Consider the following 14,936-nt stretch of genomic DNA (forward strand, 5'->3'; position numbering starts at 1 on the left):
CTCTCAGGCAATCAAATGATTGCGCAAAACTCACCTCCTTATTTTAGTTTTAACTCTATTTCTAGATGACACATTCATCTAGAAATAGATTCCTGGATTATATATATTTACTAACAGGGTAACATTCTTTGAGGAATTAGAAATGTTGTTTCTATATGTTTATCTTTTTAAAAATTAAAAAAGACTCTGTGACCTGGCTGTAGCACATGATATGCCTCAAAATGAGGCAAACCTGGCCATTTTGATTAGTGAAGCTTTGGAATGGCTTTAGTTTGGCCCTGGAACCTGAGAGACCATATTTAGGTAGAATTTATCCCCAAAGCTCGAGCGCACGGTTACTGGCTGACAGCCTCAGCGTGGTATCTGAGTTTACTATATATGGGCAAAGCCAGGCAGAGCGAGAGCTGCACCCGCTTCCGTGTTTGTGTATCAGGGAGGGTAGTGCAAAGCCACGGGCGCTTTTCTGTCTTCACTGTTTCATTCATCTGGAAGAGAAAAGCCAAGCCAGAGGCAGCGGAGAAAAAATGCCGTATGAACTGAGTAAGTCTGTCTCATTTCTGTGTCAGCAGCAGGGCGGGAAAAACAGGAACAAGGCTCTTACTTCGCGTGACACTAGTCGGCAGATCTGCTAGTCATCCAGGTAGCAGCTAGCTAGCCTCGCCCATAGCTGCGTAATTTTGACACTTCACCCCACACAAGAAAGACCAAAAAAAGCTTCGCTCATGCAACGATTCTGGCAGGTGTAGTACACACCTGTGTTTGGATAGCTCGGAGTGTTGTGCAGATGTTTTGGCACTCAGTGCAGCCGCTTCATGCCACAGGCAGTGGCTTTTTAGTTAGCTAGGTTGCTAGCCTCAGTCAGGAAATAGTTGTGCTCCCATTGCTTTGTTATGACATGTCCACACAGAGGCTGTCTGCCAGTGAAGCACCGAGGAAGTACTGAAGTACACATTTGTCGCTGGTCGAATGTCCTAACATATTTAACGCTACATTTTTTTTTCCTCATTGAATCAGTCGGAAATATAAATGGCGAAAACATGGCAGTGATTTATTTATTTATTTTTGGTCTTTCAAGGCACATTCAAGTTACAACCGTGTAGTTACTGCATAAGGCAGGATTGACTCGTGATGTATTCAAAAACCATTATGAGCAAGCAAAAGTGTGCTAGTGCATTTTGACCTGAGTGTATATCTCGTTTAGTTTATTACAATGGTATGTAAAAATTATGGCAAAGTGTTGGTAAATTTATAATATAACTATAATAAAACATTTTAAATACTAATATTTGAAATTGCTGTATAATTTGTGCAATTATATAAAAATCGGTACACATTATTATTATTATTATTATTATTATTATTATTATTATTATTATTATAATAAAACAAGACTCATCAACATAAACCTTACTAAATGGATACTCTGTACTTAAAAAATGTGTAACTAAACAAAAGCAAATACTTCAATTACAAGCAGTTACTTGTATTTTTTTTTCTTTAGTAATTTACAAAGTAGAAAATTCACCCATGTAATGATCAGCAACAAATCCAGACTTGTCTTTTACTGGTTTTCTAACATAGTTGGCGTCAAAAATGATGGCCCAAATTTTGAGGAAGTGCACCGAAGAACTTAATCTAGTTATGTTTTATTTTTGTTACTCCTTAAAGGTTGAAGTGTAAAACGCTTTGCGTTCAGGGAATTTAATAAGGAGGGTGAAACTGCTTGGTAGAACAATAGGAATAGACTTGGCCGTGTGCTCAAAGTGTCTGTGATAATCAGTAAGGTACCTGAAACCAGCTCCACTTTAAGTCCTATGGATGACTAATGAACGACTAGTTGATATAGAACACTTCTGTTAATAATAAAATCTGCTATCTGAAATGGCAGATTTTATTCCCAGCAGATAAAGGATATGCAGTGAAACACTTTTTCTATTTGTGTTTAACCCTGTCTGCAGTGCATTAATTGATGTTTTCCACATCTTTGATTTTATTATTTTCACTTTTTTCAGAACGTGTGTTTGCCAGTCTCCCACAGATGGAGAGGGGAGTTGCAAAAGTGATCGGTGGTGATCCCAAAGGCAACAACTTCCTCTACACCAATGGGAAATGTGTCATCATCAGGAACATTGAAGTAATTTAAAAAAAAAAAAGTCTTAAAGTTGTATCAACATGATGCTGATTATTTTATTCATTTGTATTTACAAATCTACTGGCTATGACAGAATCTACTGAATGAGAGTAATGACCACATAAAATGTACAGCATCAAAAGCTAGCAGCCACATCAAAGACAGCATTTCACTCTACTAGTGGGTGGTTTTGTTTGTTGCCCTCCTGCTACACCCAGTATTTTTGGGCGTGTTCAGTATTGTGCCCTTGATATTCTCTGAAATCTGAGTTGCATGCTGGCACAATTACTGTTAGCATAATGCTGTCAGTTAGCACCTAATCTAGAAGTAGCTCAGGAAAGGATTTCAGCTTGTGGTTTACCAAAATTTATTTTTTCTTTGCCAACACTAATTGTTGATTAGATGTTTGGGTTTAAGTGACCAATTGGAAAAATGCTCATCATTTATTTGCAATTTCTGAGCTAATCTAGCTAATCTTTCCATTTTTGTGTTTTGTTTTTTTTTTCGTTTTTTTTTTAAGAACCCAGCTATTGCAGACATTTACACTGAGCATGCCCATCAAGTTACTGTTGCGAAGTATGCACCCAGTGGATTCTACATTGCATCTGGAGGTAAAAGAGAAAAATACATTTGAACATTTGCAAGAAAGAGTTTGTAAACCTACTGGAATTTACTGATTTTTATCTAAAACATAATTAGGGATGAACACCATTAGAGTAAACAAAAAACAAACTGCTGTGCTTCTGACACTCAGTAACCACTCGCAGTGCATGCAGAAAAAAACTGGACTCCTTCTGCCGACTCGGGGCTTGGACCATTTTTGCAAACAAGCTCAATTTTTGTCTTTTTGGCATCAAAATGTTATCCCAGTAGTGTTACTGAACATCTACAGTGGGGCAAAAAAGTATTTAGTCAGCCACCGATTGTGCAAGTTCCCCCACCTAAAATGATGACAGAGGTCAGTAATTTGCACCAGAGGTACACTTCAACTGTGAGAGACAGAATGTGAAAAAAAAAAAAAAATCCATGAATCCACATGGTAGGATTTGTAAAGAATTTATTCGTAAATCAGGGTGGAAAATAAGTATTTGGTCAATAACAAAAATACAACTCAATACTTTGTAACATAACCTTTGTTGGCAATAACAGAGGTCAAACGTTTACTATAGGTCTTTACCAGGTTTGCACACACAGTAGCTGGTATTTTGGCCCATTCCTCCATGCAGATCTTCTCGAGAGCAGTGATGTTTTGGGGCTGTCGCTGAGCAACACGGACTTTCAACTCCCGCCACAGATTTTCTATGGGGTTGAGGTCTGGAGACTGGCTAGGCCACTCCAGGACTTTCAAATGCTTCTTACGGATCCACTCCTTTGTTGCCCGGGCGGTGTGTTTTGGATCATTGTCATGTTGGAAGACCCAGCCTCGTTTCATCTTCAAAGTTCTCACTGATGGAAGGAGGTTTTGGCTCAAAATCTCACGATACATGGCCCCATTCATTCTGTCCTTAACACGGATCAGTCGTCCTGTCCCCTTGGCAGAAAAACAGCCCCATAGCATGATGTTTCCACCCCCATGCTTCACAGTAGGTATGGTGTTCTTGGGATGCAACTCAGTATTCTTCTTCCTCCAAACACGACGAGTTGAGTTTATACCAAAAAGTTCTACTTTGGTTTCATCTGACCACATGACGTTCTCCCAATCCTCTGCTGTATCATCCATGTGCTCTCTGGCAAACTTCAGACGGGCCTGGACATGCACTGGCTTCAGCAGCGGAACACGTCTGGCACTGCGGGATTTGATTCCCTGCCGTTGTAGTGTGTTACTGATGGTGACCTTTGTTACTTTGGTCCCAGCTCTCTGCAGGTCATTCACCAGGTCCCCCCGTGTGGTTCTGGGATCTTTGCTCACCGTTCTCATGATCATTTTGACCCCACGGGATGAGATCTTGCGTGGAGCCCCAGATCGAGGGAGATTATCAGTGGTCTTGTATGCCTTCCATTTTCTGATGATTGCTCCCACAGTTGATTTTTTCACACCAAGCTGCTTGCCTATTGTAGATTCACTCTTCCCAGTCTGGTGCAGGTCTACAATACTTTTCCTGGTGTCCTTCGAAAGCTCTTTGGTCTTGGCCATGGCGGAGTTTGGAGTCTGACTGTTTGAGGCTGTGGACAGGTGTCTTTTATACAGATGATGAGTTCAAACAGGTGCCATTCATACAGGTAACGAGTGGGGGACAGAAAAGCTTCTTACAGAAGACGTTACAGGTCTGTGAGAGCCAGAGATTTTCCTTGTTTGAGGTGACCAAATACTTATTTTCCACCCTGATTTACGAATAAATTCTTTACAAATCCTACCATGTGAATTCATGGATTCTTTTTTCACATTCTGTCTCTCACAGTTGAAGTGTACCTCTGGTGCAAATTACTGACCTCTGTCATCATTTTAAGTGGGGGAACTTGCACAATCGGTGGCTGACTAAATACTTTTTTGCCCCACTGTAAGCTTTGTGTGGTTTGTTGTTTCTTGTAATGGTGTTCTGCCCTTGCCCTTGGGTTCTTTTACACTTTATTGAATGAATATTGTAGTCTTTCTAGAATCTTCACTCCCAACAGTCTAGCAACAATCCTGATATCCTGTCAAACTGCTGATTGTGCATATCTCCTCTAATTTCATGCACTTTTGTAATGCTCCTTGCTAAGTTCCTATGAAAATTGCTGTTACGGCACAATGCACGTGAACCAGTTTTTCCTAGGAAGAGTAGATTGTGATTTGTGGACATTTAGGGACAAGGCTTTAACTGAAATATCTGAGTCCAAGTAGGTTTTGATGATGTTAATTGACTTTTATTTACTTTTTCCAGCTTGCATTGTGAGTTATTACTTAACCCTTTACAGCCGATCGGAGCGGGCACGCTCTGTTTTGCGTAACTATTTTTAAATCCCGGTAGCTCTGCAACCAAGTAAGCTAGCGCAATAATTTTTTTTGCATATGAAACTGGAGGAGTTGTACTTACATCTTATGCCATCAGCTTGTCCTAGGTCACAGTTTCCTTCCACATATAGCTTTGCAAAAACTGCATAAAAATCACTTGCAGCAACAAAAACATGATATTCCAGAAACACGCTTCGCCGATCCATCAGCTGTTTGTAACACTTCCTACGTCCATCAGCGCGAACTATCACATGACCGCATGACCTGCCCGAAACCGGAAGTGACGTCATTTTGCGGAAATGTAGTTTTTTTACGATCGGGGCCTTATGAGCTTGTGTTTTACTTGTTATGTGTTTTAAAAAGTTATGTTTGACTTTATGACTTTCTGTGTCGTTTCTGGGATGCTTAAGACTCATATTGCACTGCTGGAAATAGTTTATTTTGATGCATATGCTGTTATTTTGCAAATTTGCACTATAATATTTATTTTTGTTTTTCCTGCAGTATATAAAAATTGGTGTATTTCAAAAATAAAACTATGAAGACACTCAAAATAAATTTCCTGTGGTGGGAAACTAGTTTGTGTAACTTTTTTGTATTTACAGTTTTGAGGGATAAGCCTCTTAAATTTCTCTAACTAGAAATATATGTTAAAAAAACAAAAACGATTTTCAATTTTTTTGTAGTTTATTGCACTTTTTTGCAATTTATGTAATTACTATGCACCTAATGCAGACATATTATTAAAGTTTGGGCTATAATGGTTGTATTGATGTATAGCAACTTGAAATGCTCCCAAAAATGGCTCCACAGCATGTAAAAATATAATATAAGCTCTGGTGAACTTGGTTCTATGGTAGGTCTTAAAGGGTTAAGAAGTTGTGCTAAATTAAAACATGTTTTTAAATGGATTTGTCAGATTTTGTGTAGAATTTGGACCATAATGAAGGTCAAGTCACATTTTTATCAGTAGCCACTGCAAAAATCCTGGTAAAACTGTGTATTCTCATAGTTGCCACAATAATGTGACTGCTATGTAATCATGTTGCTTTTATATCCGTTAGATGCATCAGGAAAGATCCGTATCTGGGACACCACCCAGAAGGAACACATGCTCAAGTATGAGTACACCCCGATTTCAGGGAAGGTGAAGGACATTGCATGGACCGAGGACAGCAAGAGGCTTGCTGTTGTTGGGGACGGACGAGAGAAGTGAGTGTCAGGATTTTTTTTTATTTTTTTTATTTTTTTTTTTCTTTTGGCGCTACACTGGCTACAAATTGATTCGTAGTTTAAAATCAACCATGGTAACTGTCTCATGAGAAACTTCTCTTACAGCGTTCACACTGATTTATTCCCACGTGGCACAAACTCACTGTTTGCTTTAGATATCAAGGTGATATGTTTGTGCACTTGCAGGACCAATGTTATTTATTTATTGTTTTTATTATAAAAAGAACTGTTTGCATCACTATTGTGCAGGAAATCGAAACCTTCTAGCACGTATCTTTCTTCCTCTAATTCAAACCTGGATCAACTGTATCGGTGTTCACTTGTCATTGTAGGTTTGGGGCAGTGTTCCTGTGGGACTCTGGCTCATCAGTGGGAGAGGTTTCTGGCCACTCAAAATTAATTAACAGTGTAGACATAAGGCAGAAGCGCCCTTACCGCCTTGCCACTGCCAGTGACGACACCTGTGCCTCCTTCTTTGAGGGACCTCCCTTCAAGTTCAAGTTCACATTACGGGTGAGTTGCATTTGTTGGCAATTTGAGGAGCTTTAGTAAAGAGGTGTTTGTTCCAGAGTGATTAGAGCTAAGCTGGATTGTTTGTTTTTTCTTTTTTTTTTCTTGGCTGTTGTTTTGCTGGACAAGTCTTAGAGAAAAGATGATCTGCTGACATGTGCTGGATTAAAGTGGTCAGAACAGCCAATGGCTAAATGTTGTCTTTGACATGCACTGGTAACAAAGCATTGCAGCTTTCCAACTTTCTCTGGCTTTAATATCTGTTGGCCATCTCAAATCTGCCACACTCTGTTGGGTTTTGACAATGTGGCCTTGTTTGCCTGTTTCCATATTACATAATCCACATCCCCATAAATTCTTCGAGAGTGTGAGCTGCTTCCTACAACCAGGCACAAAGTGTACTGCAGACTAATTTATTTGAAGTTAATATAAAATCCAGTTGGTCAAGGTACATAAAACGGTGGATATATTTGTTAAATTTTAAAGTAAATTACACCTTGTATTCCCTTTAAGAATTGCATTATTGGCTTATTAGTGGGGTGTTATTAAATTAAAACAAACAAGAATTGTAATCACAGCTATTGATCCCATGTCTTTGCTCTCCACATGAACCTTGTGCTATTTGTGTCATAGGTAAATTTAAATTCTCAAATTTGCCTATAACACATGCTTAAAGGAAAATCAAGGAAACATTTGTTTTCTTTAAGCCTGCATACTGGTCGGTCATGATGGTCTCAATTGAGGAAGGACTGAGTTTCTGTCGGTCATGAAGATGACTAAGCAGTCTTTTTTTTTTTTTTTTTTTTTTTTTTTTTGCTTCTTCCTTCCTCACTTGTTTGAGACTGTTAAATCTACACTATGACTATTGAAAATACTGGATCTACTTTCAATGTTTGGTTTCCATTTATGCACAAGACCAAATATTATGTGTCAAAATCAAACACTCATTTGATCCATAAAGCTAACTTCTATGTTGATTTCTTTTTAATTTTTTTCCACCCAAAGGACCACAGCCAGTTCGTCAACTGCATTCGTTTCTCTCCAGATGGAAGTCGGTTTGTTACAGCGGGTGCTGATGGTCAGGTAAGTGTCCGTTATCATGTGAAACTTAAAATTAAAATGACAAAAATGCAAAATGTGTACCTAATTGTTTTTATTAAATATCCACAGATTTTAATCTATGATGGAACAACTGGTGAACGTGTTGGCTCCCTTGGTGGAGAGAAGGCTCACAAAGGAGGAATCTATGCTGTAAGTCTTTTTTAGGTTAAAAACCAAACTCCAGTGAATAATATGGATAGGTACATTAACAGTCTGCCTTGTTTAAAGGATCAATCCTAGTGTTTTACCTCTTTGCTACAGTGTTAACTTACAGTCACTTTGTTAAATGAATGGCTTTTGTTGTTCCGGAGAGCCAACTATAATCAGATTTGGCAGTCTGCCTAGAGGAATTATGTGCCAATAGGAATTATGCATGCTATAAACCCTTCTGTCCTCGAGTTACTAATCTTTTCTCATTTTTCTTTGATTTCTTTTCCACGTAGTGTTGGTGTGTTTTCTTCTATTGTTTAATGCCCATTCATAGGTTGCACAAACGGTGCTTACAAAATTTCTGTCTTTGCTCACATGCATTCTGACATACTACGTTTCTGGGGTTTTTTTTCGCCCACAGGTCAGCTGGAGCCCTGACAGCTCTCAACTGATCTCTGCCTCAGGGGACAAGACCGTGAAGCTCTGGGATGTCGGTGCAACCACGGCTGTCACCACCTTCAACCTGGGCTCCGACGTGACAGACCAGCAGCTGGGGTGCCTGTGGCAGAAAGACCACCTCCTCAGCATCTCCTTGTCAGGATACATCAACTACTTGGACAAGAACAACCCCAACCGGCCCATACGCACAATCAAGGTCAGCCCCAAGAATTAAAGGATGCTATTTCTGGATAGAATCACTGATTTGATAATGATAATAATGGCAGTTTTGTTAGTTTTTTAACTGTGTTTGAGCTTCTGAAATACAATGGAAATTAAAGTGTCATAGTAGAAACATTTTCTACAGTGTTTGAAAACCAAACTTGGCATCTGTTAAATGTAAATCGCCATCAATATTTGCATAGCGATGGTTCAAACTGCATGCCTAAGAGTGCAAATGCACACTGCAGATCCTGCTTTACTGAGTTGCTTGTTTTCATACAAATTTTTTTTGTTTTCAAATGGGAAGATTAGTTTTTAGTGATAGAGCAGTGTGCTCAACATTTACACGTGGAGGGTGTCTGTGTGAGGAGGCTAGAAGTGTCTTGTGACACATCTTCCTGATGTATCCATCATACACTTGTGGTGTTCAGTAGGTAAGACAGGAAAATAAGTCATTACATAAACTTCTCACAGAAGCATCTAAATATGCACTGTGGCTATTACAAAGATGAATGTTTTCAGTTCTCTGTGCTGTCTTTCATTTGTGTGGGGATGCAATACTGTAGTGTTAATGTCTTGTGTACCTTTCCATATATTCAAATGTGTGCTTATTCTTTCTACAGGGTCATACCAAGTCCATCCAGTGTGTTACTGTTCACAAAAATGAAGGGCGGCCGTACATCTACTCGGGGAGTCACGACGGACACATAAATATCCTTTCAACACTTACTGATTGTCGCTAATGACTGTAAAGGTTACTCAGTGGGACATGCGTAGGCGTCCTGTCCTGCATGTAAGCTCAATCTTGCCCAATTGTTTTCAATATAAAAGAGGTTTGATGTTTTTCTGTTTAACACAAGGTCATTACACACTTGTAGTGATAATGTAACATGCCCTTTTTTCATTCATCAAATTTAATTAATTTCTATCAATGTAGATTTGATTCACATTGTGCAGGAGCTGAGTTTTAATCAAAATTTAAAAATCAAAATGTTAAAAATTTGAGCTTTTTAAATTGAACAATTACATTTTTACAACCTGAAGCAGCAGAACTTTCTAATAGTTTGCTTAAAAAAAGCCATAAATAAAAAAAATATGGCCCATCTACCACTATTGAATAACTCTTTAGAGAGCTTTGTTATTTGAATAGTGACGCAAGTTACAAAACAACTTTTCAGTTTTGTTTTTTGCAGGCATTTCTCAGACTTTCATATTTGCATAGAATAACTGCAGACATAGATAACGTTCCTTAACGTATCCCTCACATTACTGGGATGCAGAAACTGGAGAGAACGACTGCTTCTCAGGAAAAGGTCACAGCAACCAGGTTAGCAAGATCGTGACTGATGAAGCTAATGAGTTGGTGACTTGTAGCATGGATGATACACTGCGCTACACCAGCATCAGCAAGAAGGAGTACAGGTGAGGGGCCATGATGTGGCTTTATGAATAAGCCATTTTATTAATCATTTTACATTTGGTCTATTAAACAGAAGTTTGTCCTTGATAAGGTGAAGGACAGGGTTGAAGGCTAAAAGTACCTTTTTTTTTTTTTTTTTTTTTTTTAAATGCATGCTTACAGTTCAATTGTTCATAGTAGGAAGAGGGTTGTTGTTCTTCTTCCTCTCCTCACATAAATAACCTCTTTGTTGGTTTCTAGTGCCTCTGATGTGGTGAAGATGGATTTCCAGCCTAAAAGTGTGTCCGTAGGGGCAGGTGGGCTGTCATTGGCTGTGTGCATTGGGCAGGTAATGTCTTTGCTTCAGTCATTACTGCTTGCATAAATCAGATCCAGTCATTCTTGCACTTGCAAGGTTGGTGATTTTTTTTGTTTGTTTGGGGAATAATGACTGCGTTGTTATTCATGGCTCTTTGTAGATTGTCCTTGTGAAGGATAAGAAGAAAGTCTTCACATTGGACAATCTTGGCTATGAAGCAGAGGTTGGAGCTTTGCATCCTGGCGGCACCACTGCTGCAGTGGGCGGAGCAGTAAGTGGACACAGATAATCTCACCACATGTTTACATTCGTTCAATGTTTGTTGGTTCCATGTAATAAAAACACTATAGCTATCACAGAAAAGCTTGGTTGGACTCTGGATTCATTTTCTTTCTTCTTAGGATGGAAAAGTTCATCTGTACTCAGTTCAGGGCAACACTCTGAAAGATGAGGGGAAAGCTCTTGAGGTCAAAGGGCCCATTACAGACATGGCCTATTCGAATGATGGCGCCTATCTGGCTGCCATTGATGACAAGAAGGTTATCACGGTCTTTAACGTGGCAGACGGCTATTCGGTAAATATTTGCCTTTCTTAATGATCCTGTCTTCTGTTTGCTGCCTGTTACGTGGGTGGGTTTTTTTTTTTTTTTTTTTTAAATACTAATTACTGTTTTATGGTTGCCTTTTTTTTTTTTTTTTTTTTCTCCCCATCAGGTTAAAAATGAGTTTTATGGACACCATGCCAAACCTGTGACTTTGGCCTGGTCACCTGATAACGAGCACTTTGCGACTGGTGGGATGGACATGCTGGTCTACGTCTGGACAGTTAGCGATCCAGACCAGCGGCTCAAAATCCCAGGTCTGTCTCGCAAGCAATCCACACTCAACACATCTAAGCGTGTTTTTAAAAAAGCTTTTTAATATTAAATGTTTACTGAGCAATCATTGAAAAGAGGGTAAAAATAAATTAAATGGTCCTAAACTGTTACAAAGTTTATAAACTCAGTTTGTTGAATCTGCTTCTTAAAATTTAGGAGCAAAACCAGGCTTGATTTCTTAAAGAGTTGTAACTCACATCTCAGTCAGAATGGGATGTTAAACAAACTAAACTTTTATTAAACCCAGGTTCTTTTAGTTGAAGATGGCTTTTTTTTTTTCTTTTTTTTTTTTTTTTTTTTTAAAATTGCTGTGATGTCTTTGTTGCAGACGCTCACCGATTGCACCACGTTAGCGGCCTGGCTTGGCTAGATGCTCACACTCTGGTCACCACCTCCCACGACGCCAGTGTCAAGCAGTGGACTATTACATACTGAGCTTCAAGCAGACAAACATCCACATCTCCAGGGACAAGGACTACTGTTGAATTTAATTCTTTTTTTCCCTTTTCTTTTTTCTCTTCTGTATTTTCCTTGTCTAAAAAGTGTTCAATGCTGTCTATAAACACCAAACTTGTAAATGATTTTGAGCAGTAAAAAAAGGTACCACATGTGATCTGTTTAATGCAAATAACCTCAGCTTACAGAGAGGAAACGTGTAACAATGTGTGCTTTTACAGCACTTTAAGCATGATGGACCCAAAAAAATATTAATGAGCTCATCATTCCATGGGTATAAACTGTGGTTGGGGTCAATGCTTTCTGGCTTAAAGGAAGAACCATAATCTTTTTTTTTTTTTTTTTTTTTTTTCTCCTTCTCTTAAATTGAACAAAAGTATGTTGGAAACAAAACCCGTTGGTTACATTCCTGAAATTAGCTGTAACTGGTTCCAACTGCAACTGCCTGTCAGTCTTTATTTTCAAAGTTTTAAGGTGGGTGAGTCTTTGCCTTTTGGCTTTGTCCTAGGTTTCATACTTTGTGGTTCACATTTCTTCTTGTTGGACTGGGGAGCAATAATAGGAACTGAGAGAAGTATGTGTACAATCAAGATGCTGCCTGTTTAGTTGAAGGTCCTGTGTTGTTGCTGTGCGTTTGGGCTCTCATTGCTTGTCTCATAATTATTATTTTTTTTTTCTATGTCTTTATGCATCCACTTACAAAGTGGAACAGACTCATGATTATTATTATTATTGTTAATAATAATAAAACTTTTTATGCATGTTTCTTGTCACGCAGTAATCCTTTTAAAGACCTGGAGTTGTAGACTGAACTGAGAATTTTCAGCACAGCTTCATGGCGAACATGAATAGATTGAACTGTAGAGGTTTACTAAGAGGGGCCTCCTGAGTGACCGGAGCCGATGAACTTCTTTAAAGGGTGTTTATGATTCAAATAATTTCCACTTTTTTTTTTTTTTCATAAATATAACAAAGCAGAGGTGATTGAAATGTTTCCTAACGTATTTTCTCTGGTCTGTAGTACCATTTGCACATCCCTATCATTTTACATAATTTATTCAGCTGTTTGATTAAAAAGTCCTCTTTAGTATAATAGAAGCTGATGGTACTTGCCTAGAGGTCCTCATGGCATCAATAAAAGCACATTATTATTATTATAGCAATAGTTAGAACAGATTTTTGTTTAATGTGCAATGGATTATTTAATTAAAAATAAAGTAAAAAAAGATAATGCCAGGCAAATTCTAGCTCCCTGAAAACTGTTTATTGAGCCATAGCACAAACAACTGAAAGGATGTGCTTTTACTTTGTAATAGTCAAAGCTTGTAAAATCAAGTTAAACTGATGGATATCTTCCAATTTACACACAGCATAACTTCAGGGAGCTGGCACTTGAGAAAGCATTGTGCCAAAATCAAAGGAAAAAGTTTAGACTTGAGAAAAAGAATTGATGCTTACAAAGCAGGAAAGCGAAGCATAAACACGGTTATGACAACTGAAGTGAGAAGTATCTTCAAGAAATTGAAAGAGAGCCACACAGTACAGAACAAGCCTGGCAGAAGTAACTGTAAGATATCAAAGACTCTGCGAAGAAAACTAGTGAAAGATGTGTCTAAAGATCCCAGAATAACTGCCAAGACACCAGTGATTGACTTAGACAGGTCAGTATTTGCAGTCTTAAGACAATCACTAGAACTCTGCACAGGAATGGACTGTGACGTTGCAGGCTAAGAAAAATTGCACTTTTGCAGAAGAACTGTGGGGATGCTTCAGTGTGTCTGAAACTGGGAATCTTGTCAAGATGGAAGGAATCATGAAAGCAGAAGCATATGTGAAATATTTGAAAGAAAACCCTCAAGTAGTCAGCAGCAAAACTGAGTGAGTGTATGCTTTGTCTTCCATCAAAACCTTAAACATATATCGCTTCTGGTAAAGAACTAAAGACCAAAGTAAACTGACATAAATCTGTGTGGTGAACTGAGGAGCAAGGTCCACGTAAGAAGATCATCAAATCTGCAGAAGCTTGAGAGATTTGACAAAGAAGAATGAACTGGGGTTACTCTAGAGGTGTGTTTGAGACATGAAAACAACACCTGACAACAGCAAAAAGGATACACAAATGAAGATTAACATCATTTGGGCTAATAATTTTGACCATTGTAGTTTTAGTGGAATCATTTTGTTTCTGTGCACAAAGTTAAACAATGTAACCATCAAAAATAAAACTAGGATGTTTGGCACTTGGGAAATACTTTGAAAACATGTATAGGTGGGCTAATAATTCTATCCTCATCTGTAAAGTAGGCCCGTGTCTCTCTAGCACATAGGGGTCACAAAAAAGATCTGTCTATTTTCCAAGTTCACAGCGTACTCGCACGGCAAGGTGTCCTTTAGAAAAAGCAGTTGAAGAAAGAAACAGCTTGACTCAAACAGGTTTTGTGTTGGAGTGAGAAGGAGCTCAGCTGGACTTCTTGAAGCAACCTGCTAGAGAAAGGCAAATAAAAAGGCAAGTGAAATACTATACTATGAGATTAAAAACAAGGACAGTCAGGGAAATGTGTTGATTAAAAATGATGTAAAGTGCTGTTGATGTAAAGAGATGTTCAAAGGTCAGCGCTTGTTAAATTGTTATTTTCTTCCAGCAGTAACATTATGTAATGCTATCAGGCCAATGATTGACTGAGTTCCTGTCTGAGCTGTGTTCTTTCTCTTTTCATGTCCAGCTTCAGCAAATTAAGTTACCCAGCAGGCTCTCATGTGATAATGATTACTTTTTAATTATGTGCCTATGGCTACTCTCTGAATCTGCAGGGAAACCCCGGCACTGGACAGAAAGATTCTTAAGAGGGTCTGGTGAGTTTACTCTCTCTTACGCTTGTTTATGTATTTTTTCTTTTTACAAAATGAATGCTGCTGTTATCAGGGGAACGTTTGGGAACTTTCCTGTTTTTTCCCACTTGTGGAAAAATACTTTGTTGACAGTGACATTGTAGTAGTAGCAACAATTTTCTGTCGTAACTATGTGAAGTCAGTGGAGTAGAAAGCACCAGAGAGAATGATCTCAGAGATAAAACAAGGCTAGGACATGAACTTTGTGTTGTTGGCACAATCAACAATCTATCTATCTATACTGTATATGAATAAAAGATCCAGTCCATTTATCTGCT

At 38.5% G+C, this 14,936-nt stretch overlaps 3 protein-coding genes across 4 annotated transcripts in view; 2 read left to right on the top strand and 1 right to left on the bottom strand.

Moving 5' to 3' along the window:
• idh3b (isocitrate dehydrogenase (NAD(+)) 3 non-catalytic subunit beta) overlaps positions 1 to 14,936 on the bottom strand; it is a 29,340-nt gene that overhangs the window by 12,028 nt on the left and 2,376 nt on the right. The window lies entirely within an intron of this gene.
• wdr1 (WD repeat domain 1) lies at positions 393 to 12,530 on the top strand. Its single transcript, XM_082533230.1, has 15 exons — positions 393 to 540; positions 2,013 to 2,134; positions 2,652 to 2,742; positions 6,128 to 6,275; positions 6,629 to 6,809; positions 7,812 to 7,889; positions 7,977 to 8,057; positions 8,479 to 8,712; positions 9,341 to 9,428; positions 9,983 to 10,139; positions 10,378 to 10,465; positions 10,596 to 10,706; positions 10,837 to 11,010; positions 11,150 to 11,294; positions 11,642 to 12,530. Exons 1-15 carry the CDS (start codon positions 525 to 527, stop codon positions 11,746 to 11,748), a joined length of 1,821 nt encoding a protein of 606 aa, XP_082389356.1. The 5' UTR covers positions 393 to 524; the 3' UTR covers positions 11,749 to 12,530.
• slc2a9l2 (solute carrier family 2 member 9, like 2) overlaps positions 14,261 to 14,936 on the top strand; it is a 104,759-nt gene continuing 104,083 nt past the window's right edge. Inside the window, exon 1 of one of the 2 annotated variants that reach the window (XM_082533224.1) lies at positions 14,261 to 14,622. The gene's annotated coding sequence lies outside the window, so the exon portion shown is untranslated. The remainder of the gene's footprint in view (positions 14,623 to 14,936) is intronic. The other variant, XM_082533223.1, reaches the window with a different exon arrangement.

This window comes from Aulonocara stuartgranti (assembly GCF_965226115.1).
Source record: "Aulonocara stuartgranti genome assembly, chromosome: 5".
In the NCBI taxonomy this organism is placed as follows: Eukaryota; Metazoa; Chordata; class Actinopteri; order Cichliformes; family Cichlidae; genus Aulonocara; species Aulonocara stuartgranti.